Raw genomic sequence first — 26,264 nt, forward strand, 5'->3', positions numbered from 1 at the left:
CTATCTTGTGAGGGATCCCCTGCTCTCCCAGCCTCTCAGGCTCCTCCGTCTCCCTTGCCATGTATCTAATAGATCCTGGTCAGGCTTCTTTCTGGACCTTTCTCACACCTGTCCCTTCCATCCCCACCTCAGGAGCAACCTCAGCCCAGGTTTTATCCCTAATCACCTGAACCAGAGCAAAGGCCTCTCATGACGCTTTCATCTGTCATGCACCACCCTGGGGCCACAGAACCAATACTTTGTCCCACAGCCCTCAAGGGAAGCCCAAAGGATCTTCCCAGTCCTACCTGCAGCCTGTCCCTTGCATCCCATCATTATTTTTCCTCCTGGGTCATCTCTCCCAGGCAGCCTTCCTCCCTGGCCACGCCCAGCCTGAGGCCCAGTCCTGGGCCACTTCTTGGTCAACCATGGTCTTGTGTAGCTCTTGAATTCTAGCATTCGAAGGTTCTTCAACTCTCAGAGTTGCTGAGCTTTCTCTGTGGGTATGAGCTCCCCAGGGCAATGAACCAGGAGTGGGGAGAGCAGATGATGCCTTCTCCCAGGAGTTTCAATAATAGCCACAATTGCTGAGAGCTGCTCTGCATCAGGCTCCCCATGTCTCTTGAGCCCGTACTCAAGGCCATGAAGTATTTTAATATATATATATTTTTTTAAATATATTTTATTGATTTTTTTACAGAGAGGAAGGAAGAGGGATAGAGAGTTAGAAACCGATGAGAGAGAAACATCGATCAGCTGCCTCTTGCACACCTCCTCCTGGGGATGTGCCTGCAACCAAGGTATATGCCCTTGACCGGAATCGAACCTGGGACCTTTCAGTCCGCAGGCTGACGCTCTGTCCACTGAGCCAAACCAATTAGGGCTTAACATATATTTTTTATTGATTTCAGAGAGGAAGGGAGAGGGAGAAAGAGATAGAAACACCAAGTATGAGAGAGAATCATTGATCAACTGCCTCCTGCATGCTCCACACTGGAGATTGAGCCCGCAACCCAGGCATATGCCCTGACCAGGAATCGAACCATGGCCTTCTTGTTCATAGGCCAATGCTCAACCACTGAGCCACACCGACCAGGCTGAAGTATTTTATAAATTATAACACTGAGAGGTTAAATATTCTTCCCAAAGTCAAACAACTAGACCGTGCACTCCAGGGGGCTATGTGGGGCTGTTTACTACTCTTGCCTCTGGGCCTAACACAAGTGCCTGGCTTACAGCAGGCCCCTGGGAAATATTATATAAAAGGGCTTGGAACCTGCTCCAAGGCCATTAACTGACTCACACATGCCCCAGCCTGGGCATGGTTATAGTGGGGGAACCCGGGCCCCCTGCTCCTTCCAACCTGTCCCAAGCCTGGGAAAATGGATCCAGCATCTGCTGCCTCAGCCAGAGTGGGCAGACAGTCTCAGATCCACTTTGTATTTTCAATGCCCTATTTCATTATTCAAAACTTTCTTGGTTAGAGCTGACAACAACCTAACTTAAAACCACCTGAAGGAATTGATTGGCTTATAAAACTGAGATGGCCAGAGGTAGAACTGGCCCCAGACATGACAAGCACTCAGAGCAGGGTCAGGATGCTCTCTCCTACCATGTTAGCCTCATTTTCTCCTACTAGAAAACGTGTTTCTCCGTGTCTTGGGAATGGACAGGGAAGAGGAGGCCATGGCCTCAGAAAGCTCCAGGTTTATATCATCCCAGCTCATCACCCAGGGAAAAGGGATAGTTTGTCTCTGTGTCCATTCATACAATCACACAGGTGGATTCCGACGGCTCCCTGCTCAGGTGACGTGCCCTGATTGGCCCAGTCACCATGCTTAGGGGGGTGAGGTGCCACCTGTGTGATTGTATGATTGCCAGGCCTGTGAGTGTGCAGAGGGGATATTGAGAGGCAGAGTACTATGAGTGTGCCCTGCTAGAACTACGGGGGGCGGGGCAGGCACTTCCTTAGAGGTGTGCTGTTAGCAGAGCATAAGAAGAGGGCTGCCATGCGAAAACCACAGGAGTGCCCTCTCTCCTGCACAAGGCTGGGGACCTAAGGCTCAGGACTGTTGTGAGATCCCTCAGATAAGCTGCAACTCCCCCTACACCCAAACTCCAGACAGCCCTCAGCAGCCCATGTTCTGATCAGTTAGGGAACCGGACAGTGGAGCTTTAGGCTGGGCCTGAGGACTTCCTATGTGGCTCCTTGCCTCTTGTCCTTGCAGCCTGGCCAGAGAGCAGCAGGGCAGAGTGGTGGAAAGAACTCAGAGCTTTGGTCTCATCCCAGCTCTAAGGGGCAACCCAGGACGAGTTACTCTACCTCCCTAGTCTTAGGGTTTCCCATCTGAGGGTCAGCTAGATGATCTCTAAGCCCCTGCCCCTTTGCTCATGGAGAAACTTCTGGGATTCTGAGTTTGACATTGAGGCTGACATCCTATTCACTGAGCTGCTGCTGCCGCCACCACCACCACCACCACCTACACACACACACACACACACCACTTCTTCTGTTGCTCTGTTCAGTCCATGGCAGGAAAGATCCTACTCTTGATGTGGGGAGGTGAATGGGGTCACTGAAGGGGACCGGAGGCCCCTGCTGGGGACGTTTTCCCAAGCAGAGATACCCAGGCTCCCTGTTTTCCTGTGGAACCCAGAAGCAACCACACCCTGGGGAGAGGGGGAGGGGGGGGTAACGGGCTTCTGTGTCTGCTCCCCTCTGACTCATCCCAAGGTGGGTAGGCTTGGCCCGCCCGGGCCCCAGGGAAGCCAGGGCTACTGGAGTGGGCAGGCCAGAGGAGGGCATGGGAGGGCTGGCAAGGAGCAGTGGCTGCTCAAGGAGCATCATGGTGGCTCTTTGCTACTGTAGCTCTGTTTCAGTGGACCTCGATGTTCCTTCCCCAAATCACAGAGCACCCTTCTTGCAGTCACAGCTCTGCCAGCTCATAAGAGGCATGTTTCTGAGTTGGCTGGGATAAGGAGGAGGAGACAAGGAGTTTGTGGTGCTTTTAACAAGAACAATCTGCTTGGTCCAGTCCACTTCTGAATTAGAGAAGCCAGCTGCCTCGTCCCCAGGTGAAAGAAGACTTGGGAATGTCCCAGGTGACTGTACTAGTCCCAGATGTCAAACCTGCCTATCCTTCACCCAGATGGCAGGCACGTTTGGCCTGGGGTGTCACAAGACCATGGAAGCCCTGGAGAGGCTTCTGGGCCTGTCCATTACCTGGAGGCTTAAAAAGGCTAACTGTTTAACGCATACACATGCACGCATGCACTCTGACTCATGCAGGCACACACACACATGCACTTTCACACATTCAGCAGGCCTTACTCAGCAAGACCCTGTTTTGAGCTCTGGGAGGCAGTCTGGGCTTCTGACAAAGTTCCTTAAATGGCAGGAAGCTAAAACCTGAACTCAAAGTGTCTGCCTGTCCTAACACACCAAAGAGGAAGGATAGGCAACTTTGGCAGCTTTATCAATGGGAAAGGGGGCATTCTGGGCAAGTGGAAGGGGATCCTTGAGGGATGAAGAGGTTTCTCCATGAGGGAGGGAGAAACAGCTGCCGCAGCTGGCAGCAGGGAGAGCATCCATAGCATCTGCCCCCTCCTGGCCCATTCTCTCTTCAGGGACCCGGTAAACTTACACCAAGAAACTAATGGCTAATGTGCCAGGCATTTTTCTAAATCAAAATTTTTAGGTCTAGTTGACATGCTACAAAATCCACCCTTTCTAAAACATACAATTCAATGGGTTTTCGTATATTCATAAAATTGTAAAACCATCACCACTAATTCCAAAACATTTTCATTGACTCAAAAAAATACCAAATACTCATTAGCAGTCACTCCCCATTTATCCCTCCCCTTAGTACCTGACAATCACTATTCTGCTTTGTGCCTCTATAGATTTACCTATTCTGGATATTTTATATAAATAGAATCATACAATATAGAACCTTTCATGACTAGTTTCTTCCACTTGATATGTTTTTAAGGTTCATCTATGTTTTAGCATTTATCAGTACTTCATATTTTATAGCTGAATAATGTTTCATGGTGTGGATATATCACATTTTGTTTATCCATTCATCAGTGAGTTGTTGGGTCATTCAAGTTTGTTTTCACATTTGGGCTATATGAATAATGCTGCTATATCATTTGTGTACAAGTCTTTGTGAGGACACATATTTTCTTTTTTTTTAATTTAATAAATCTTTATTGTTCAGATTATTACAAGTGTTCCTCTTTTTTCCCCCATAGCTCCCCTCCACCCGGTTCCCACCCCACCCTCTGCCCTTACCCCCCCCCAACAGCCTCATCCATAGGTGTACGATTTTTGTCCAGTCTCTTCCCGCACCCCCCACACCCCTTTCCCCCCGAGAATTGTCAGTCCACTCCCTTTCTATGCCCCTGATTCTATTATGTTCACCAGTTTATTCTGTTCATCAGATTTTTTTTATTCACTTGATTTTTAGATTCACTTGTTGATAGATATGCATTTGTTGTTCATAATTTTTACCTTTACCTTTTTCTTCTTCTTCCTATTCTTACAGAATACCTTTCAGCATTTCATATAATACTAGTTTGGTGGTGATGAACTCCTTTAGCTTTTTCTTATCTGTGAAGCTCTTTATCTGACCTTCAATTCTGAATGATAGCTTTGCTGGGTAGAGTAATCTTGGTTGTAGGTTCTTGCTATTCATCACTTTGAATATTTCTTGCCACTCCCTTCTGGCCTGCATAGTTTCTGTTAAGAACCAGCTGACAGTTGTATGGGTGCTCCCTTGTAGGTAACTAACTGTTTTTTTCTTGCTGCTTTTAATAATTCTCTCTTTGTCTTTTGCTCTTGGCATTTTAATTATGATGTGTCTTGGTGTGGTCCTCTTTGGATTCCTTTTGTTTGGGGTTCTCTGCACTTCCTGGACTTGTAAGTCTATTTCTTTCACCAGGTGGGGGAAGTTTTCTGTCATTATTTCTTCAAATAGGTTTCAGTGTCTTGCTCTCTCTCTTCTTCTGGCACCCCCATAATTCGGATGTTGGTACACTTGAAGTTGTCCCAGAGGCTCCTTACACTATCTTCATATTTTTGGATTCTTTTTTCTTTTTGCTTTTCTGGCTGAGTGTTTTTTGCTTCTTTGTATTTCAAATCTTTGACTTGATTCTTGCGGTCCTCTAGTCTGCTGTTAGATCTCTGTATAATATTTTTTATTTCAGTCAGTGTATGCTTAATTTCTAGTCGGTCCTTTTTCATATCCTCGAGGGTCTCGCTAAATTTATCGGCCTTTTCTAGAAAATTTTTGAAAAACCTTATAACTGTGGTTTTGAACTCTATATCCAGTCGTTTGCTTTCCTCCATTTCTTTCATTTGTGATCTGTTTCTTTGTCTCTGCATTTTGGCTGCTTCCTGGAGTTGATAGCGTGGCTTTGTGTGCTAGGTGTCATATAGGGCCCAGTGGCTCAGCCTCCCCAGTTACCTGAGGTGGACACTCTTGGTGCACCCCTTTGTGGGCTGTGTGCACAGTCTTGTTGTAGTTAAGCCTTGATTGTTGTTCGTATCACTGGGAGGAATTGACCTCCAGGCCAATTGGCTGTGAGGATCAGCTGTGTCTACGCTGGGAGAACTTCTGTGCTGGAGACACCCTTATGAGATAAGACTTGCAAAAGCCTCTGTGCTCAGCTTGGATGGGGCAGAGTCTCGGGGCGGAGCAGACAGCATTGGTTTCCCATCAGCCCTGCCCTAATAGGCCCCTGTGTCTCAGTGTCCCGTGGTAATTGCTGCAAGCACCTCTGAGAGAAAGCCACCCTCGAGTTCTGCCCACTTCCATACAGTCCAGTTTCTCCTCGAATGAGTCTGGGTCCCTAGAGTCTTGCCCGGAACTGGAGTTCAGTGCAGTCGGGAGCTTTTGTCTCCCTCCTGCTTGAGAAAGCCAGCCGCGTACTCAGTTGCCTGCCCTCTCTGCGCGCGTGCCTCGGTACCTCTGCCTCCTGTAGCTCCTCTGAGTCTCAGTGTGGTTTTCTCTTTCCTTCTAGTTGTAGAATTTCCACTCAGCCAGCCTTCCTGTGGTTCTGGATGATGTCCGTTTTGTCTTTTAGTTGTAGTTTTGAAATTGTTGTGCGAGGCAGCAGTTTAGATGTTTACCTATGCCGCCATCTTGGTTTCTCTCCGAGGACACATATTTTCAATTATCTTGGGTATATACCTACGAGTAGAATTTCTGGGCCACATGATAACCCTCTGTTTAATTTTTTTGAGCAACCACCAGACTGTGTTCCAAAGTGGCAGTACCATTTTACATTCCCACCAGCAATGCATGACAGTTTGAATTTCTCCTCGTCTTCACCACCGCTGTTATTATCCATCTCTTTTATTATAGCTGTCTAAGTGGTATCTCACTGTGGTTTTGATTTTCATTTTTCTGTTGACCTCCCAGGAATATTTGCATTTAATAGGAAACAATGTTTTAATCTACAGAAAAGCTACATCCTCATCAGTCAAGGTTCAGTGGTAAATGAGATAGACAGGGCCCCTGCCCAAATGGAGATTACATTCTAGTGGAGGGGAGGGGCTAAGCTTTAATCAGCTAGTAATTGCACAACTAGTCATTTAATTATGTCAGAATAAGCACTACAAGTACAGATATACAAAGCTAAGAGAAAAGTAAGGAGGAGCCTGAGCAGCCTCTCGGAGATACTGATTTTTTGTGGGGTTTTTTTGGTGACTTAAAACTACATTTATTATCTTTCAGACATAGCTTAGCTGATTCCTGCAGCTCAGGGCCTATCACAAAACTTCAATCAGGGCCTCTGGGCTCAACCTGGGTGTTTGGGGTGGGGGTCAGGGGGTCAGAATCCACATATAAACTCACTCATATGGCCATGGGCAAGCCTCAGTTCTTCACACTCAGTTGACCAGAGATGAGATACTAATATTTAGAAAGTCCTGGACAGGAAGGCACCTGGCTTGTTAGAGGAGTTGGGCTAAGCCAGTGTCGTCTGCATATACTGCAAGAGAGGAATAGGACATGAAGCAGGAGAGGTGGGAAGGGCCAGATTGGACCTGGGAAAAGCTGAGGGACTCTATTCTGAGTGCAAATGGAAGCCATAGGTGGATTTTGATAATGGAAATTATTGATCAATATTCTAAAATCCAGTTTGGCCCTAGCCAGTTTGGCTCAGTGGATAGAGTGATGACCTCTGGACTGAAGGGTCCTGGGTTCAATTCTGATCAAGAGCATGTATCTTGGTTGCAGGCTTAATCCCCGCCCTAGTCAGTATGTGTGGGAGGCAACCAATCAATGTGTCTCTCTCACATCGATGTTTCTCTCTCTCTGTTTCTCCCCCTCCCTTCCACTTTCCCTAAAAATCAATGGAAAAATATCCTCGGGTGAGGATTAACTAAAAATTAAAAATAAATAAAAACCACTTTGGCAGCTACGAAGTGAAATGGTTAGAGATGAAGGCAAGAGTGAGGGCAGAAAGACCAGTGAGGAGGCTATGATAGTCGTGCACAGAAGAGACCATGCGACCAGGGCTGGGGAGGCAGGAGTGAGACATGGATAGAGACTCGTGCAGAGGTAGAAAGGCAGCCCTTGGTGACAGACAGCTGGAGAAAATAAAGGAGGAAGAGAACCAAAGATACCCTCTAGGTCAGTGGTCGGCAAACTGCGGCTCGTGAGCCACATGCGGCTCTTTGGCCCCTTGAGTGTGGCTCTTCCACAAAATACCACGGCCTGGGCGAGTCTATTTTGAAGAAGTGGCATTAGAAGAAGTTTAAGTTTAAAAACTTTGGCTCTCAAAAGAAATTTCAATCGTTGTACCGTTGATATTTGGCTCTGTTGACTAATGAGTTTGCCAACCACTGCTCTAGGTAATAGGTTTGTTCCCTGCAGTCACTGGCTGGGCAGATGATTGGCAGCTGAGTTTGGGGTGGAGGTGTCAAGGGAGTAGCCAGACTCACAACTTGGAGTCCGTATGTCATCTTCACTTCCCCAAACACAGGAGAACACAGTGACGAGGGACTAGGGATGTGTTGCCTTGAGAGCCTACAAAGTTGCACTGCAATGCTTAGGAAGGCCCTGCCATGACAGGGTGGGAGGCGGGGAGGGGGAGGCTCGAGGTACTTCTTTCTGAGATAGAAAGGCCTATGTCACTTCCCCCCACACACTCTGTGACGGGCTCCCCCATTGGCCTCCCCTTTTGCCTTCTAGTCCCCATGACAACACAGCTCTGGCAGCCCAGGCCAGGGCATCCCAGGTGGGACTCTGGCTTCCTTCAGGAGTTGTCCTCTGCCTCCCAAGGCCTCGATGAGCAGACAGGCATGTGGACAGACCCAAGTGTGCAGTTATGGTCCCGGCCACTCTCCTCGCTGCCCTCTGCTGCTCACTCAGCGCAGCAATGGGCAGGCTTTCCCGCCCATGACTGTAGTGGAAGCCAAGCTGGGCCTGGCAGGTTCAGGACAAGATTTCTCTGGCTTAGCCAAGACTCTCAGAGGACACAGGCCTGTGGTCCACATCGGGTTTGCATTCATCGGCTTATGTCAAGTCTTGTACTGACGTGTTCTTCCACAAGGGACTGTGGCTGGCAAGCATGCTCAGCCAGGCGTCGTAGATCCTTGTCACAGCACACACTGTGACTCTGAACAGGCACTTCCCTGCTCTTTCTTCACTCCGCCTTGGCAGTGTAACCAAAGGACAGGACAACCTCTAAGGTCATTCCAAGCAACAGGATTTTATAATTCACAGGCGTGGTCACCTCAGCTGTTTCTCTTCTCTGTCCCTTTCTCAGTTCCCTGGGTCTCACTGACCCAGAAATGAGGCACAGACCAGCAGGAGGCCTCCTCTCCCAGCCAGCATGTGGCTCCCAGCTGGGCCTGGAGTGTATGTAGGCAGGAGCCCTGGGCAGGGTGGGGCTCAAGATGCCAGACCAGCAGCAGGCACGATGTGGAGGGGAAGGTGGGAGCTGGCCCTGCCCGCTGGGTTTTATCAGCGAGCTCTTCAGACATATACAGAGGCAAGGCTGTGTATACACTCCCAGTCCCCGCGCTCCATCTGTCTCCCCTCATGTCTAAACAGTGAGGGCGCCAAGTGCCTGCTCTCCACCTCCTCCTCCTCTCGCCCCCATTACTGCGGGAGGTGGTAGACACTCAATACCCCTGAGGAGACAGGACCAGCCAAGGTAAGAAGGTTTGCCTCAGTCAGGAGTTCGCTGCTGGGTGAGTGAGAGGTCCTCAGAGCCCCAGAGGCTGGGGGGGGGGGCGGGGAGGCAGGAGCCAGTTTCTGGCTGTCCAATCTGGATACAAAGCCTAGGGGGTTAGCTTACAGATGAAAACTGACATTTGGGGCAAGAATTTTCACTTGAAATCAGCTTTCTGGATGCCATCCCATGGGGAAGCAGAACTTTTGTTATTTTCACTTATCAAAAGAAGCTGATCAATCAGATGTGCAGTCTGAGTCAGCAGCCCTAAAGCCCATCTTGCTCTCACCTAGTGTTCACCTCCCAGCTGTTCCCAGCCCTCTCCCAGCCTGTCTCCTCTCCAGCAACGTAGAGCCCAGGTTTGTAGCCTGGGCTGTCCAAGGCCCAAGGCTCTTCCAGAGGCAACAGCTAACGCGGTGGGGAAGGAGGGGAGCTACCTGGCGAGGGCAGATGCAAAGAAGACCCTGGATGCTCATGGAGATGGGCACAGTGGCCTTTATAACATTCATGGGAGGCTGTCTCCTCCCCTCCCCCAAGGGGGAAGAAATGGAAGCGAGGGTTCTCCCCACATCTCCTTAGATCTTAGAACATGACAGTGTCCAAAAGGTGCCATTCCCCTCAAAGTGTAGCTTCCTTCCAGCCACTATGGGAGCCTGAGCAGAGCATATGGATATGGATGTCCCCTCCCTGTGACTCTATCCCCCACGGAACATGTGGTGTCTCATCTACCTGCAGTGGCACCCCCAGGAAAGCAGGGAGGGAGGGGGCTGAGGGAACAGTTTTTGCTGGCCTCTCACCACCTCCATACACAGAAAACCTTCCAGGACTTTGGAGGTTTGCCCAGAGTAGGGGTGCAGGGTGGTGCTGGGCAGATGGTCAGAGCTCATGGTGGCTTCCCCTTTGCTTTGTTGGTGACCGAGAGGGACCACCAGACCTTCTCTGCCCAGCCATCCCTGCTGTCTCTGAGCTCTGAGCACTGAGATGGGCAGTGCAGGAGGTGGTTCCTGGGGCCCAGAGGTGGTCTCAGTGGGTCACTGGCACATGTCTCTCATACCTCCAGTGAGCACCACTCTGTCATCCTGGTCGGGGCACGCCCGGAAGTGCAACGAGACAGCCAAGTCCTATTGTGTCAACGGAGGCGTCTGCTACTACATCGAGGGCATCAACCAGCTCTCCTGCAAGTAAGTGACCAGTGTGGGTGGGCGTGGGGGCAAAAGCAGGAGACAGGCTGGGGCAGAAGTGGAGGGCTCTAGGAAAAGTGGGCTTCAAGCCACTAACAAGGGGTCCCCAAGGAGTGTAGACAGGGAGGTGTGCCCCCTTTCCTGGAATCCAGGGAGATGTAAGCACTAAAGGGCTCAGGGCTTCTACAGTCCCAGTTTCCCAGGCCCCTACCCACTCATCTCCTGATGTCCACCCCTTCACCAGCACCTTTCAGGAAGATGGGGAGGTCAGTCGTGACCTGGGCATTGGGCTTGTTTTCTCTCTCTCTCTCTTTCTTCCCCTCCCCATTGCTCAGCAACTCTCCAAACGTTGTTCTGATAAACATTCCCCAGGGTGTGTGTTCCCCAGCAGTGAGGAGCCTGGCAGGGCCAGGCAGAGCGCAAGTCCCAGAGCCCTTGGGGGAGAAGAGGGCTCTGTCCCCAGTGCTTGCCTCAGGACCTGGCTACTCTCCCTGCCTGGCAGGACCCCACTATCCAGATATGCCCTGGGTGCTGCCTGGCCCTAATCCCTCTCTATGGGGTGAAGGGACTCCAGTGGGGACACCACTCTGGGTGTGACCCAATGGCAGAGGTCAGGGTTGAAGAGCTCAAGCTGGGCTTTCTGTGCCTCCCCATGGTCAGAGCTACTCTCCAGCCAGGCAGGGCTGCCTCAGGGGGACTCCCAGGAGCTTAGAACCACCTGTTCTGCTTACACACAGGGCAGGAGGGCATGGGCATCAGAGAGGGCTTGTTCAGGGCCAGCCAGACCTTCTGAGCAGCTGGACCCACAGCGCCCTCTTGATGGGTTCTTGGGCAGGTGCAAGAGGAGGAGGAGGAAACAGAGAAAGAAGAGGAGGAGGAGGAGGAGGAGGAGTGGCTGGTGAGGGTAGCACAGGTTCTGGCTGGATCCTCAGGAGTAGGAGGGAGGTCTAGTTATCAACTTTGGGTTTTCAAAGCAGTCCAAGGCTAGGGTCTGGCAAGGTGCCAAAGCTGCCCCATTCCCATGGCATCTGGGCAAAGGCCACCAGAGTATCGATGGAGATTCAGAGAGAGGCATTTGCCCTCCCCCCAGACAAGTCAGATTCAGCATTCCTCAGCTCTCCTGTTCTCCCTCCTGGCTACAGCCCTAGCCCGGGACTTTCAAAGACCACCCCCCACACAAAGGGATAACAGAGGGTTATGCCTCCTTCACACTCTCCCACAGTGCTGGGCTAGCTTGGCCTGGGCTGCCAGGCAGATCTGTGCCTGTCACCTCAGCTGGCCTCCTTTGCAGGCTTCCTCCCTGGTTCCACCCTTCACCTGCTGCCATCCCCTTCCCGTCTCCCACATCCTGAATCTTAGGGGACAGACCCAATGGCAACAGCAGGTCCCCCAGGGAAGTTCCCAGCCCAGACTCAGCCCCTCATCCTTTCCCTCACTCTGCCTCTAAGAGGCTGCCACATTAGTTCTGCAGACCCTGGGGAGCATTCTAGCCTTGATAATGCTCTGAGCTCTTGGGAATAGACCTATAGAAATTCAGAGGGTTCTGGAAAACCTCCCAGAGACAGCCTAGCCTTGTGCCCTCCCTGCTTACCACCCTCCCCCCAGTACACACACACCAATCTTCTCTTCCTTCACCCATTGGACCCTAGAGTCTTGAAGGGTTCCAGCAATGGCACTGAAGTCAGCCCTGGCTCCAGGTAGGGAAGGTTTCAGCCCCCCAGGGCAGGTGCTGGGGCTGAGGAGGGCTTTGGGGCCAGGACTCCAGCGCTAGAGAGTTTAGTGTGGGAAGGAGAAGGATGAGCTAATGGGTTCCCAGAGGGTCCTGCCATCAAGGCTGTACCCTTTAGGACCCTCTGGGTCCCACCCAGCTCCATCTGAGAGGAATAGAGGGCAGGAGCCTGAGCCATTGTGAAGATAATGTCCTGTTTCCCCTCCCCACCAGGACAACTGGGGTCACTGCTTAGCACTTGAACTTGGTACCCAGAATCACCACCTCCCCATCTCAACCTGCCCTGGAACCCACTTCCATGACTCCCTGAGCCCTCAAGGGAGAGGAGCATCCCTGGCGGGGATTTTGCCAGGAAAGCAGGTCCTCAGAGCTGTGCTGGAGAAGGACAGGGGGGAGGGGGCCGGGCAGAGCCCAGAGGCTACTCTGGGGGTGGGTAGGCTGGGAGGGGAGGGGGGCAGGCCTCTTGGGGTTCCTGAAGACACCTGAATGGAATAAAAAGGAGAGAACTCAGGAAATGGGACTCACGTCTTACCATTTGTGCTGTTTGTTTACTTTTTATTTTGATTTTTTTGCATTTCCGCTTAGCTTGGATAATGAAACTAGACTGGTCAGTTTCATTCCAGTTTCTATAAAAATCCGTTTTCCTTCCTGGTTTTCTGACCCTTGTTGTTGTGTATTGGTTCAGAGCCCTGCAGGGAGTGTTGGAAAGCAGGCACACTCCCCCCTCCTGTTTTTGTGGAATTCAAAGCCAAAAGAAACAGTGTCACTGATACTGAATTTTGTTCTCAAAAAGAAAACGTAGGGGGATTGGAAAATGGGGGGTCCAAATCAAGGGGACTGTCTCCTGTCTGGGCCAGACAGGGGCCCCCGCACTTCCTCTTGCTGCTTTCTCCTCTTCTCTTGGTGTTTTGTAGAGCACGGTTGGTGCGTGACTCTGGGGGACTGGTTCAGGGGATGATGACAGAACAAGACTCTCTTTCCAGCCCTGTGCACATACCAGCGGCATGCCTCCCTTTCCCATCAGCTCATCCCCCATTCCTTCTGCTCCCCCACCCCATTTTCAGGAGATTTCCCCCATCCCATACCCATGTGCCTGCTCATCCTCTCCACATCACCACCCCACCCCTCATGAGGCCAGAGCCCCTTCCCTCCCTCCAGTGCCGGGGCGCACCCTCATCCTTCATCCTCCCCCTCCCCTGGGTGAGGGCAGCACACATGGCATTATCCCCAGGCTACCAAAAGGAGAAACTGAGGCCAGGGAGCTGGGGTGGGGAAACAGGGAGGCCGCGTCCCAACCTCTCTGTTACCCTAGATATGGCCGAGGGCTCTCCTCTCTGCTCCTCTCTCACCCCTGCTCTTCTCCGGTCCTGGGCACAGACCTTCCCATAGTCATAGTGGATGATTTGGGAGGAAGGACTAGGAAGGCTGCTACCTGCCGTTCCTTCTAATCTGTCCCCTGTGCTTCTGTGCCAGGTCAGTCCCTGTTGGAGTGGGAACTACTAGCTAGCCACTTGCACTGAGTTCAGACCCCTCCTGGGTGATAGGCTACAATAGCTAGACCCTGCTACCTGGTCTTGGGTGCAGGGTAGGAAGACTGTAGGCTCAGTCCCAGAACCTTCTCTAGGGAAACACAGCCTCCTAGATGCAGTTCACCCTTAATAAGCAAGGCTAAAGAGAACAGAAGTGTCCACGAGCCTGCCTGCCCCCCCCCCCCACCAAGGAGCCAGTGCCCAAAGAATAGCATGGGTGTCAGTCCTCCCACCCCCACGCTGTGCCCATCCCCCCACTGCCAGCGGGGAACACACTTTCCCAGGGCAGGAAGGTTAGGACCATATTGCACAACTCCGGGGCATGTTCATGCTGTAGACCATGTCCACAGCACCAGCTTGAGTTATGCAACTCAGTGGCCACAAAAGATGTGAGGATACAGTTGGGTTAGTCCAGGCTGAGTGTGGGATCAGGGACATAGGGATATGCTGTTATCATTGGTCTCCAAGAGCATCCCAGGGACAGCATCCCTGGCACAGTAATGCCAAATTCTCCCAGTATTGGGAATAAATGTCCCCTTTGCTTCTTCCTGCCCCTGCACGCCCCCATTATCTCTCTAACACACACACACACACACACACACACACACACACAGGTTTTCCCTGTCTCCAGGAGCCGGGCTAATCTCAGACATTGGACACAGTCAAACATATCTCTTTCTTGTTCCTTTGCGAATTCCAAAAGTCATTTGGGCAAGTTCCTGGGTCTTTATCCTCCACCCCCAAAGGTGCTGCTGCTTAAAAAATCACTACTTCTCCTTAAGTCCCCATCCCAAGTGGACATCAGTTTCTGAGAGCTGAGGAAGAAGAGCTGAGCCTGACTGGAGCTGGTTGGAAAGCCATAGCCTTAGCCGTAGCCAAGACCTCCATTTGCCTGGGCTGGAATGGTTGAGGATGAGGGTCAAGGATCAGAGAAGGAGGTATTGACAAGGTGGTAGCCTGCTCCTCTAAGCCACCCTGTTCAACAGGATGAGTGTACATCAATTTCACTTACAGCCCCCCTCCCACTTTCTCCAGACACACTTTCCAGCCATCCACCACCGCCCATTGGCCAGGTATACCTGCACACGCACCGCCACCACTGCAGGGACCAGCCTCCTGCCTCCCAGAGGGAGATGATGTCAGGGCCCAGAGAAACTCTGCTACCTGCTCACCATCCACTCCCAATCCTCCAGGCTAGATTGAGGGCCACAGGGTTTTCATGAGTGTCTACCACAGCCAATGGCCACCCCCTCCTATAAGCTTACGAGGCTACTGATGATTTGTATACACTAGAATGCTAAGAGGTAGAGTACACTCACCTCTTGATTAATGTTGAACAGTGACCTATTATTGAGGAGACACTGGCGATGGGCTGACCTAATTTCCTAAGGAAGAAGAGGCGAGGCAGCACAGACCCACCTCTGAGTAGGGTTTGAGGGTTAGTCTGGCCCTGTCTGTAAGCCTCCCTGAGGTATCTGGCCTCGTTGCGGTTCAGAAGAGAGTACAGGGCTGGGCGTGTCTCCCAGAAATCTGCAAGACAGGGACTCACTTGAGGGGAGAGTGGCAGCCAAAGAGCAGAAGGAAGTAAACCTGGGAGGAAGGGCAAGGTCAGGGAGCTGGGAGTGGGTGGTGCTTTGCAGCTAGAGGAGGCAACATGGGAGAATGAGTACCCACCAGAGCCAAGTAGGGATGGAGGAGCAGGTCATGGGGAAAAGGCAGGAGTGCCAGGCAGCCAGTGGGCTCCCGATGTGGAACAGGCTTCAGGGTCCCCAGGGAGGCTACTCCAGCTCCCATCATAGTACTTGCCACCCGAGGCCAGATGCCCTGCCCCTGGCCTTAGCAGGCCAACTTTGGGATGCTGGTAATTCTGGCTCTTCTCTAGCCTCACCTGTTCCCCAGTAAGCTTCCCCATGTATACTACTCTAGGTCAGCCTTCCCCAAACAGGGTTACAAGGATTCCTCAAAAAAAAGACTTCCATGGTCAAATAAATTTGGGACATACTGGAGAATTCAGTTCTTTCCTCCTGCAAAACTTTGCATAGCCTTTCATATGCCGGCGTGCACTGCAGCTCTACAAGGAAGCTTGGGAATGGATTTCCTAAACTTATTTGGCCATAGAACCCTCTTCAAGAGAAGAGGTGAGGTATCTCCAAGGCCCCTTTTGTCATGAGTACACAGTCTGGGGACAGCATTCTGGAGTTCTCCTCTGAGCTTTCTGGAGCTGTTTCATGGATGAGAAAACCTGCCCAGAGCTCTGGAGAGAACCCTTTGGTAGCACCTAGAAGAAATGGCTCCCAACTTGGTATGCCAGAAGACTCCCAGCACCCTGCCTGCTGACTGCCTGGCACTAAGGGGCTGCAGTTCTGGCTTCCTGGGCCCAGGCAGGGCAGAAGGGAAGTCTCAAGGACCATTAGGACAATTAGGCAGTAAGTTCCCAATTTCCCCACCCTGCTTCCCTGTATCATCCTCCTCCCCGCCCCCTCCCCTCCCCACCACCTACGGAGCCACATCTAATAGAGATATTTTGCAGGAGATTTCAGAGCCCTCCACCCAGCCCTGACTCCAGCCCCTTTTGCGATAAGTGTGCCCCAGCGCCCGACTTGGTTTTCTCATTCATCACTGTGCACTTTGATTTCTAACCTGAGCCTCGCGGATGATGCCAGTTTGTTCTGTGATTTTTCCCCTTTTCCTTCTCCAGATGTCCAAACGGATTCTTCGGACAGAGATGTTTGGAGAAACTGCCTTTGCGATTGTACATGCCAGATCCTAAGCAAAGTATGTTTGAAGATACAAACACGAGTCCCTGCTCCTTAGAAAGCTTCCGGGTGCAGTCCCCCCCCCCCTCACCCCCTGACGTAGGGCATAGGGCCAGGGGTGTTGGTTGTTTTGATCTTTGGCTGTTTTGTTTTGTTTCTCTTTTCTTTTCTGTATTTTGGTTTGTTAGTTCTTTTTGTTTTGTTTTGTTTTGCTTTGTTTTTCATTTTTGGCCTAATCCTTGGGTTTAAAGTTCAGGGCTACAGGTAAGGGGCATAGTGGCAAGGCCAGTACAAATGGTAACGTTGGCAAGGAACCCAGCTGGCATGGGCAGGAGCCGTGCCAGGGTGTTGCAATGCCTGTGTCTTGCTATCTGGCTCTCTCTTTCTGGTTTTCTTTCTTTTGGTAGGTGTCCTGTGGGATACACCGGGGACAGGTGTCAGCAGTTCGCAATGGTCAACTTCTCCAGTATGTCTCTTTCTTCTATTTCCTTTCTTCCCTGGTGACTGACAGTCTCCCCCTGTGGGAGGGGTGGGGCCTTGCTAAGCAAGACTAGGGGAGGACACGGGGGTGCCCTGGGCTCCTCTCAGTCTTCAGTGCTCACAAGAAGCCTGTGCAAAGGAGACCCATACACCCCTGGCACCCCCACCTCTACATTGCTGTACTGCCTGGGCGCAGTAATGCCAAATTCTCCCTGCAGCTGGCCGGAGCCCCGCTCAGGCCTCCTCACTGCTTCTGAGGTGGGGCAGCCTGGCCAGCTTAGGAAGAAGCATTTGCAGAGCCCTCACCTGCTTCCAAAGGCCTGTTTGAGGTCAGGCTGCCTATGGCCGCGCAGTGAGTGTGTGCACGTGTGTGCTGGTGTGCTTGACAGAAGCAAGTCTTCGGAAAGCCTGTCTTCAGGTCAGGCCAAAGTTGGTTTTGATTTGTTTTTCGGGGTATGGAGAAGGGGGGTTGAGGGAGAAGAGGTCCCATGGCAATAATTTCCATGTGAACCAGAGACTGGAGACATTTACGTGGCTACGGGATGGGGTGGGCGGTTGAAGCAAATGCTAAAAGATAGAAGGGCTGAGGAATCGAGAGAAAACTGGTGATTTCCTCCAGGCCCTCTCTGGTCTGAGTCCCCATCCAGGTGTTCATTCCTTTCCATTCTTCCACTTCTGAGGTTGGAGCTTTCTGGTGTACATGGTTTGCTAAAAAAAAAAAAAAAAAAAAAAAATGTCAGCCCTGTGGCTTAAGGATGAGGCCATAATTGTGGTTTTATTTGGAGCTGGGAGCAGTTCCCTTCAAGTACCACCAGGTGGAGGTGAAGCAGAGCAAAAAGCCACAGGCTGGCCATGGACCCTGTGTTTGGGGTCTGGTGTTCTGTTGGCCTGCAAGCAGGACATCCTCCTAGTACATAGGCCCCTGCTTGCTCCCCCTCCTCTCCAGGGAGGACAGTGGGGTCCCAGGAGGACTTAGGAACCACAGTGATGGGCCTGGACATGGGCAGCTGAAGTTGAAGAGGCTGAGGGAAGGACCCAGGAGGCTATTGAGATAGCCCTTGGAAAAAGGGGGTTTGGGTCCTCAGGCCACAGCACAATAGCCTAGAATGTGCTACCTTCTCCCTCCCCTTCTATGAGTCTGGAAGCCAAGTCTTGGAGAGGAAAGTAGAGGCCCCAGGGAGGTAAGGGCTGGTCGGCCCAGATGGTCAGCTATCTTAATAGAGTGTGGGAGGCAGCACTCTCCCCAAGCTCCTCCAGTTGGAGGTCAGAGAGGAAGGCCCTGGGGATAAGAGCAGAGCCTGTGGGCAGGGCATGTGGCCCAACAGAATTCTCCAGAGCCCAAGCTCCAGGAAGAATTGCAGAGTCAGATCCAGCGCATTGGAGGGCCTTAGGGCGGGGGGTGGGGGAGGACGGGGAGGGCCTCCGGAGGGGCAGAGCAGCCAGGCAGAGGCTGAGCACCAGGGAGAGAGGCAGTGAGGCCTATTCCTTTTCACCTTTAGGTCCAGAGCCTCCCTGGCTTATGGGACTGTTCTGGACAGGGAGTCCCAGCCCATCCTGAATCAGAGCAGCAGAGCCTCCGGAACTCGGCCACTGGCCAAGCTTCTCTGCCAGCTGGGCTGCTTCAGCTTTCAGCTCAGATCTGCTGGAAGGGTCAGCAAAGTCTCAGGAGCTCAGAAAAGAGCCTGGAAATGCAGCGCCAGGCCTTCCTGCCTAGTGTTATCAGGATCGCTGCTGTTACCTTGCTACATTTGGGTAAAGGGTTTATATTCTTCAAGCACTTTGCCCAGAGCACTTCATGCAGTGCTCCATCAGATCATTATTTAAAAGGTAGTGGGTGATGCTAGTTTAAGTGTTCAGGCTTTGGTTTCAGATAGAATTGAATAAAAATGCCAGCTGCTGAGCTTGCTAGTTCTGGAGTCTCACCTAACCTCTCTGCGCTTGTTTTTGTATCTGTAAAATGGGGTACTAACAATTCTGCCTGTAGGGTTGCTGTTAAGATGAAATTATGTATGTGAAGGGCTTAGCAGAGAGCCTGCCATGACTGTTTGAGTGCAGTCTAGGCAGCAGGGCCAGCATCAGCCCCCTGGAGGCTGACTTCCGGCACGTCCTGAGCACAGTGTCTGTCTGCACAGAGCCTCTAGACTAGGTTACTTCTTGCAGAAGCCACAGAATCAGAGCCTCTGGTCACAATGGCACGTTGAAGCTTCTCTTCTTCCACTGACAGCCCCTCCACTTATCAAGAGTCAAAACTGTGCATCTATATATACCAACCCCGTGTAAAAGAGCACACTCACCTGCAGACATATGAACAAATACACAAGCATGTGCTCTGGAGCCCACATCATGGCCTCCTTGTCCAAGTCCCTGTGGCTGTATATCATAGGACATACCCAGAATGAGGACTTTGCATATTGCCTGTTAAGCCTGGCCCTATTGGAACACTAGCACCAGGTTGCCATGGTTACTGGTCAATATGAAATTTCTACTCAGTAGGACCTGTCTGTGACTCAGTGTTGCCACTTTTCTTGTCTGAGTGGCAGCCAGTGAACACTTCAAGTGGGAGACAGTTTTTCTTCGCTGGGGCTAGGCTATCTAGCCACAGGCCCCTCAGAATTCATACTCAGTGAGAGGGAAGCAGGACTGTCTTCGTAGTGACTGGCCAAGCCCTCAGTGACATCACCAGCCACCACTGGTCCATCCTAAACAGTACTGGCCTTTGACTCAAAGGAGAGGACAGTCAGGAGACCCAGAAGCTGCTGTTATTGCTGCCACTGGGTTCCTAGAGGAATGGAGCAGAAGAAAACTCCAAAACGGCTTTGGGAGCCCTGCTCCCTTCTCCAGGTGGTCATTGCCCTTAGGACTAGCTGGTCAGACCTTCCCAGAGACCCAGTGGACAGGAATAGCCATGGTTTAGCCCCAAGAGACTGGAGGCCAGACCAACTCTATGGACCAGTCTTCTTAGTGTCCCAGGTGCTGTGGTCAAGCTAGGTTGTTCTCTCTTAGGAGGCATGGCTGGTTATCTAGACTGTGAGCTCTCTCAAGCTACCTGAAAGGTCCCTGGGGCCAGAGGTTTAACCACTCAGGGAAAGTTGCCTCCACGGACTCTGAGTTTGTCAAGGTTGCACTGTCTCCTTAGCCCAGGGAGAGGTGTGGACTCACTGTGCTTATGGTGACTCTTACTCCAAGCAGTAAGAAAAGGACTGCAAAGAAACCACAGTCGAGGTCACGCCCAACCTCGCATCTAACAGGAATGGACAGGAGGGCTCATGTTTGGAAGGGTTGGGGCTCAGGCTTCAGGGCTATGGTATCTGCATGGAACTGGGGGGTCAGGGCTCAGGATCCTCGAGCCTCTTTTGGTCAGAACGATCTCCTGCCCTTTTCCAACTATAGAACCCTCTGGAATCCCTATGAGGAAGCAGAAAGAGATCCAGGGATGGACATGCACAGGACTTCCTTCCATGCTCTCCTTCCTCTACAAGGAATGAGAACATCAAAACACAAGTTCACCTGCTCCCTGATCTAGCTGCGCTTACTGAGTGCATGTGGGGAGGCCATGGTGTGGGCCCTGCACCTGTGCTGAGCCTCATGCTGTCCTGACCTTCTCACATCTGACTCCTCACTGTGTGCAGGCACTTTTGACACATGAGCAAAGATTATGACTTGCCCACATCCACGCAGCAAATTAGAGGTAAAACTGAGCCTCAAGGCCTGCAGACAGGAATTGGCTGTAACATGAGAATAGTAGGTGAGCTTTTCAAAAACGCTGTTGAGATTTCTGGGCTCCCACCCCAGACCCTGATTTCAGTGGTCTGGAGGATTCTGAAGCACAGCCAGGCTGCAAACTACCCAGATATGCAATGGTCAGGCCTAACCCCCATTTAACAAATAAGAGACTGCGAGCTAGATAGACTGGGTATGCTTGGGATCGATCACACCTTAGGCAGGGCTCTCTGACCTAACCCTTGTATGGTATGTTGCACATTTGCAATACGATCCCACTTTAAAGAATGCAGTTGGCCCACCACTTAAGGGGCACAGGTGTTCCACAAGTGAAGCCACTTGTCTCTCAGAGTTATAGTTTGCTTTGCTAAGTTGTGAAATCAGGCTCAGACCCTGAGGCCCAGCCCCTGTAGGCTTCTAGGGTGTTGGGGGTGCCAAGTGGAGAAGTGACCTGCCACCTGGAGCCTCCTCCTCTCCCCACTCCTGCTCCCCACAAATTCTGAGTGTAAGTGCACAGGCTCCTGGTAGATGGGCAGCCAACAGCCTGGGGGGCAGGACAGAGACAAGGGGCCAGTCTGGGAGCCCCGCCCGTCATTCTGAACAGAAAAGCGAGCTCCAAGGAGGAGCTGGGGCGGAGCAAGCTGTTTCCAGGAGGGGCTTGAGAGTGCCGAGGCCTGGTGCTGCAGCTGGGAGGGGGAGAATGCAGACTCTTTGGACCCCCGTCCCCACTCAGCTTTCCTCCTCGGGGACACGTGCCAACTGCCTCTCACCAGGTACTAACCCCACAACTCATCTCTAAAGAACCTGCCCTGCCTGCCGAGCCTAACATTTCCTCTCTCCACCCCTTCAGGGGCTCTTGGGGATGGGGTGCCAGGGAAAGGGCTCAGGAAGCTGGGAGGGGACACCACTAACCTGCTTTCACCTCACAGGCTGGCTGCTGGTGTCTGAAGAGTCCTGACCAACGTTTCTCTCTCTCTCTCTCTCTCCCTCCCCCACCTTCTCCCTCCCCCATCTATCTCTGTATCTCTCCCTCCATCCCTTCCCCTCTCTGACCCTCCTCTCTTCTGCACTGCCAGAGCACCTTGGATTTGAACTAAAGGGTATGGAGCCTTCATTTATCACTACGTCCCGTCCACACACCCCCTCTCCACAGCCTCTGACACCATGTGTGCTGGATGTTTGGCTTCCTTTCCAAAACATGGGAAAAGGATGATTCCAAAATCCTCCTCTAGCCCCATCAAGATGTCCAATCATAAACTACTTTTATCTGGGGGAGACGAGAAGCTCATGAAAAGCAGGGCACCCTGGGAGACACACTGTGGCCCCAGTATATGGTAGCATCCCTTTGCCTGGGGCTGATCAGTAGGAGAGCCGGAGACCGGAAGCCACGCATCTTGGTTTGGAGAGTTGTGAAGAAAGGCAGCACTTTCCACTTAACCTTAATCCCCCTTCCTTCTCCCATTTCCATCTCCATTGCTTCTCATCTCTGCCCTCTGCCCTGGGTCTGCCAGGCTTTGCCATCTGCTTGAGGCTGTCACTCCCTCCATGATCTGCCTCCACAATGGCACGCGTGTTCATCTATAAGCAAGGGTCTGGGGTGGGCCAGCCTCTAGAGCCTGCCCTCCTGCCCCCAGTGGAGAAGCTTACCTCCCGCCCACTCATGTGTTCTGGCTCCTGGAAGACACCTCAGATGGGAAGGGGCTTTGAGGGTCGGTCTGTCCAGCTCTCTGGCTTGGGTTGGGAGGCTCCACCCTGCAAGTGCCCAGACGTTTTATAGCAGGAGAGAAGGCGGGGGGAGGGCGGGCTCAGAGGGGCTAAGGCTTCTGTGCTGTCAGATTTCAGATGTGGTGTGAAGCCTACTGTCATGAAAAGGCTGTTCTGGTGGCAGGTTTGGGGAGGCCCCGGTGTCCCCACCACCCAACCCCTATCAGCTGTTCTCAGTAGAAGCTAGAGCTAAAAGTCTGTGTGTGATAGTGTGCCTGTCTCTTGACTGTGATGGGTGGGGAAGAAAGAGGCTGAGTCTGGGCAGTGCGTGTGGTGGTGGCAGAGTGCATGGGGGTGACTCTGTAGGGGTGCCCAGGGGTGAATCTATAGGATTGCGTGTGTGTGTTGTGGAGGGTGCAAGTGTTTATATCTGTTAGGTCTCTCTGCAGGATGTGAGTACCTGGAAGGGGGCAGTGGATACCTTGGTGTTAAGGGTTGAGTGTGCAGTTGGAACTGTGAGGGTACGGAGGTGTCAGATATGTAAATGTGTGTCTGTGTCTGTCACAGTGGTCTGTGCACTCCTTCACTCACCAACTCAACAAGCATCTGCTGACTCCGGAATTTGCCAGAGTCTGGCGATCTGGCACGGAGTCCCTACCTTTCTGGTGCTCAGATTCACAGGATGAGACAGACAGTAAGACAAACTGGAAAGCTATCAGGAGGTGCTAAGTGCTATCCAGAAAATAAGATAATGGGATAGCACCTAGCTGGGGTGGGAGCTACTTTAGCTAAGTGGTCAGGGAAGGCTTGTCCGATGAGGTGACATTTAATGACATGAAAAGTAGCCAGCCCTGCAAACAACTGGGGGAGAATGTCTGAGGCAGGGCCATAGCAAGTCAGGAGGAGAGGGCCTCATGCAATGGACACAAGACTGCCAGCGACTCGAGCATAGCGGACATGGGGAAGAGGACCCCAGGTGAGAGCTAAGAGGAAGCGTGGAGCCAGGTAACCCGGCCTCACAGGCCATGGTACGGCTTCGAGTGGTATTTAAGTTGCAGTGGAAACCATTGTGGGAAGTAAAGTGCTTTATAGCTGTAGGTCGGTATGGCTTTTGGCTGGAGGACAGATTGGGTTGGGGCAGAGGCGGAGAGGAGTGGAAGCAGAGAAACCAGTCAGCTGTCCAGGTGAGAGATGGCATCATCTTGGACTAAGCTGGGAGCAGTGGAAATGGTGAGAAGTGGTCAGATCCAGCATCTACTTGGGAGGCAGAGCTGAGGACTTGCTGATGGATTGGGTGCCAGTGTAGGTGGGAAGGCAGGGAGTAATCAGGGATGATTTGGGGCCTGAGAAACAAGAAAGGTGCGGTTTCCACTAAAGAGATGGGAAGAGCAGGGAGCAGGTTTGGAGAGATGGGGGATCAATGCTTGTGCCGGGCCAAGGCCCTTGGGTGTAGGAGTCTGGAGCTCAGGGAGAAGTTAGCGCAGGAGATAAAAATTTGAGAGTCAGCTGCATACAGATGGCATTTAAAGTCTGGGTGAGATCACGAAGGGAGAGAGGGCAGGTGGAGAAAAAAAAGAAGCCTGAGAGCTCTGGGCCCTTCTGCACTGCAGCCCACATAGAAGAGGAGGCAGCAGCAACTGTGACAGAGTCTAGCCAGTGAAGGGGGAGGCAACCCTGGAGAGAACAGGAGGGGGCCCAGCAGAGGAGTCAGCTGAGAGGTTATCAGTGACCACGACCAGGGTGGCTTCAGAGGAGTGACGGAGACAGATGTCTGACTGGAGAGGACTGAGGGATGGACGGTGATGACAACTGAAGGCAGGACACAGACCACAGAGCCCCGAGATGATTGTGCATAGGCAGACATGATTGCACGTGCACATGCGTGTGCGTGTGCATATGTGCTGCTCTGGGTGTGTGTGAATGCATCTTTGTGAAGAGGGTCTGTCTGTGTCTCAGATAGGCATAGTCCCATAGGTATGTTTGTCCAGAGGGTTTGCTCCCAGGTGTCTGCAGATGGGTATACCTTTGCCACAGGAGGTGCAGCAAGCCCGAGGGCATAGGGAAATTTCCCAGGGTCCCACCAAGGCCGTCGGGGCCAGCCTTCACTTATCCCTGTGCTGGCAGGAGAGGAGTGATGTGGAAGGGCCAGCCAGTAGGTGCGGGTGGGGCAGGTGGGGTATCTAGGCTATGTGCCTTGACTATGGTTGGTACTGTCACCTTTTCCCTTTCCTTCCTCCTGCTTTCTCTGTTCTAGAAGGGTAGAGGGCACGCCACCAAGGCATTGGAGGTGGAGGAGCTAGGTGGGTCCTTCTGAGGCCTAGCCTAGCTCAGCCGCTCAGGAAGGGTGGGGCTGTACCTGGAGCATGAGGACTGTCCTGAAGCACAGGGCTGTGCTGCCCCTGGTGGCCTTCTCACAGCCACAGATGGGGAGGGCCGGCTGCAACCCTGACCTGGCTGCAAGGGTGAACGAAGGCCTTTCCCCGTGGGCCTGGTCTGCTCTGTCCAGCCTCTGGGTCAGAGGCCCTATCACCAGCCCAGAACAAACCACGCTCCATCTTCTTAGAGAAGCTGCAGCAGCAGGCCAGGCCTCTGCCAGGGTTGCCGTGTTTGCCACCATTAAAAACAGCTTCTCCGGCCCGTCAAGGTCCTTTGCCGCCCCTAGGCCATAATGGGACAGGGCAGGGTTGCTGGCCAAGCTGGGTTGCCCTCCTCTATGGCCTTGGGACTTCGCCTCCATCCCCTCATCCCCCTGCATTTTCCACTCACATGCCTCGGGCAGGGTGTGGGGTTTGGGAAGGTGAATATGGGCATAGTCACTTGTGCCCAGATCCATGGGTGGAGTTCCGGGGAGCAGAAGGCAATGGGGGGGGGGGGGCGGGGAACAGGTAGGAGACTGCTGGGGAGGGAAGGAGGGACAGGAGCTGGGCAGGACCTGAGCTGGAGAGAGCACAAGGCTTTGGGGGCAGGGGGTGTCTGCGCCACTGTCACCACAGGTCCACCTCCTGCCCGGTTCCCTCATATTCCCTGCCTCTGCAGAAGCTGAGGAGCTGTACCAGAAGAGGGTCCTGACTATCACTGGCATCTGCGTGGCTCTGCTTGTTGTGGGCATCGTCTGCGTGGTCGCCTACTGCAAGACCAAGTGAGTGTCGGGCTCTGAGCCGGGGCAGGCCAAGCCAGGGCTGGGCTCACAAACAGCTTTGTGAGGCCAGGCTCTCCTCCCCCGACCCATGGTGCCTGACCTACCCCATTCACACCTTCATACCCCAAGTGCCCTCTGCAGTTCCTGTGGGGCCAAAGGGCTAGGCCAAGAGGCAGGAACAGAGATGGGGGAGACAGGCCTGAGAGGACTGAACAGAAACGGTCGTGAGCACAGGCATTGTAAGGAGACGGATCTGGGTTTGAATCCAGCTCTGCCATTTCCCGTGTGACCCTGAGCAAATTGATGAATCTCTCTGAGTCCTCCTCTATAAAATGGCAATGATCCTCGGATGTACCTCAGAGGATGCTCTGAGGGAGCATCTGCCTTGTCACATAGGCACACATTAGGCAGTTTTGGGGGGTGGGGAAGTGCAGAGAGGAAGGGTACATTCCCAAGGTAAAAAGAGATCTCACAAGGCTGTGCCTGGTCCCACCTGGGAGCAGTCCAGGCAAGAACACAGAGAAAGTTGGGTTGGGCCATCCCAGGGCAGAGGAAAGGTGGGGGCAGAACCTCAGGGCAAGGGGAAGAAAAGGGCAGTTCCAGTAGTCAGTGCAAGCTAAAGACAAATGCAGGAGAGGGTCAGCTATGTTCCTGGAGCATACGCGGGACTAGTAACTAGCAACCAGACCAGTTGGTGCAAAGGACTGGGGTCAAGATAAAACAGCTAGAACCCAGATGGCACCATAGGGCCTTGAATGCCAATCTAGGGAGGCTGGGTTTACCCTGCAGGTAATGGAAGCCAACAAAAGTGTAGAGTAATGTAATGCAGAAAAATGACAGGTCTGTCACATCCTT

The 26,264-nt window shown here is 52.4% G+C and overlaps 1 protein-coding gene across 8 annotated transcripts in view; it reads left to right on the top strand.

Annotated features, from left to right (window-relative positions):
• The window catches only part of NRG2 (neuregulin 2), a 186,450-nt gene that overhangs the window by 152,632 nt on the left and 7,554 nt on the right, over window positions 1-26,264 (top strand). For 2 of the 8 annotated variants that reach the window (XM_080672975.1, XM_080672979.1), the window contains exons 4-7: window positions 10,232-10,352; window positions 16,774-16,832; window positions 21,643-21,666; window positions 25,307-25,409. In XM_080672975.1, the coding sequence (XP_080529101.1) occupies window positions 10,232-10,352; window positions 16,774-16,832; window positions 21,643-21,666; window positions 25,307-25,409 (307 nt within the window). Of the gene's footprint in view, window positions 1-10,231; window positions 10,353-16,308; window positions 16,390-16,773; window positions 16,833-21,642; window positions 21,667-25,306; window positions 25,410-26,264 lie in introns of all 8 variants that reach the window. The other 6 variants (XM_080672974.1, XM_080672978.1, XM_080672976.1 and 3 more) reach the window with 4 other exon arrangements.

This window comes from Plecotus auritus, assembly GCF_963455305.1.
Source record: "Plecotus auritus genome assembly, chromosome: 6".
Lineage (NCBI taxonomy): Eukaryota > Metazoa > Chordata > Mammalia > Chiroptera > Vespertilionidae > Plecotus > Plecotus auritus.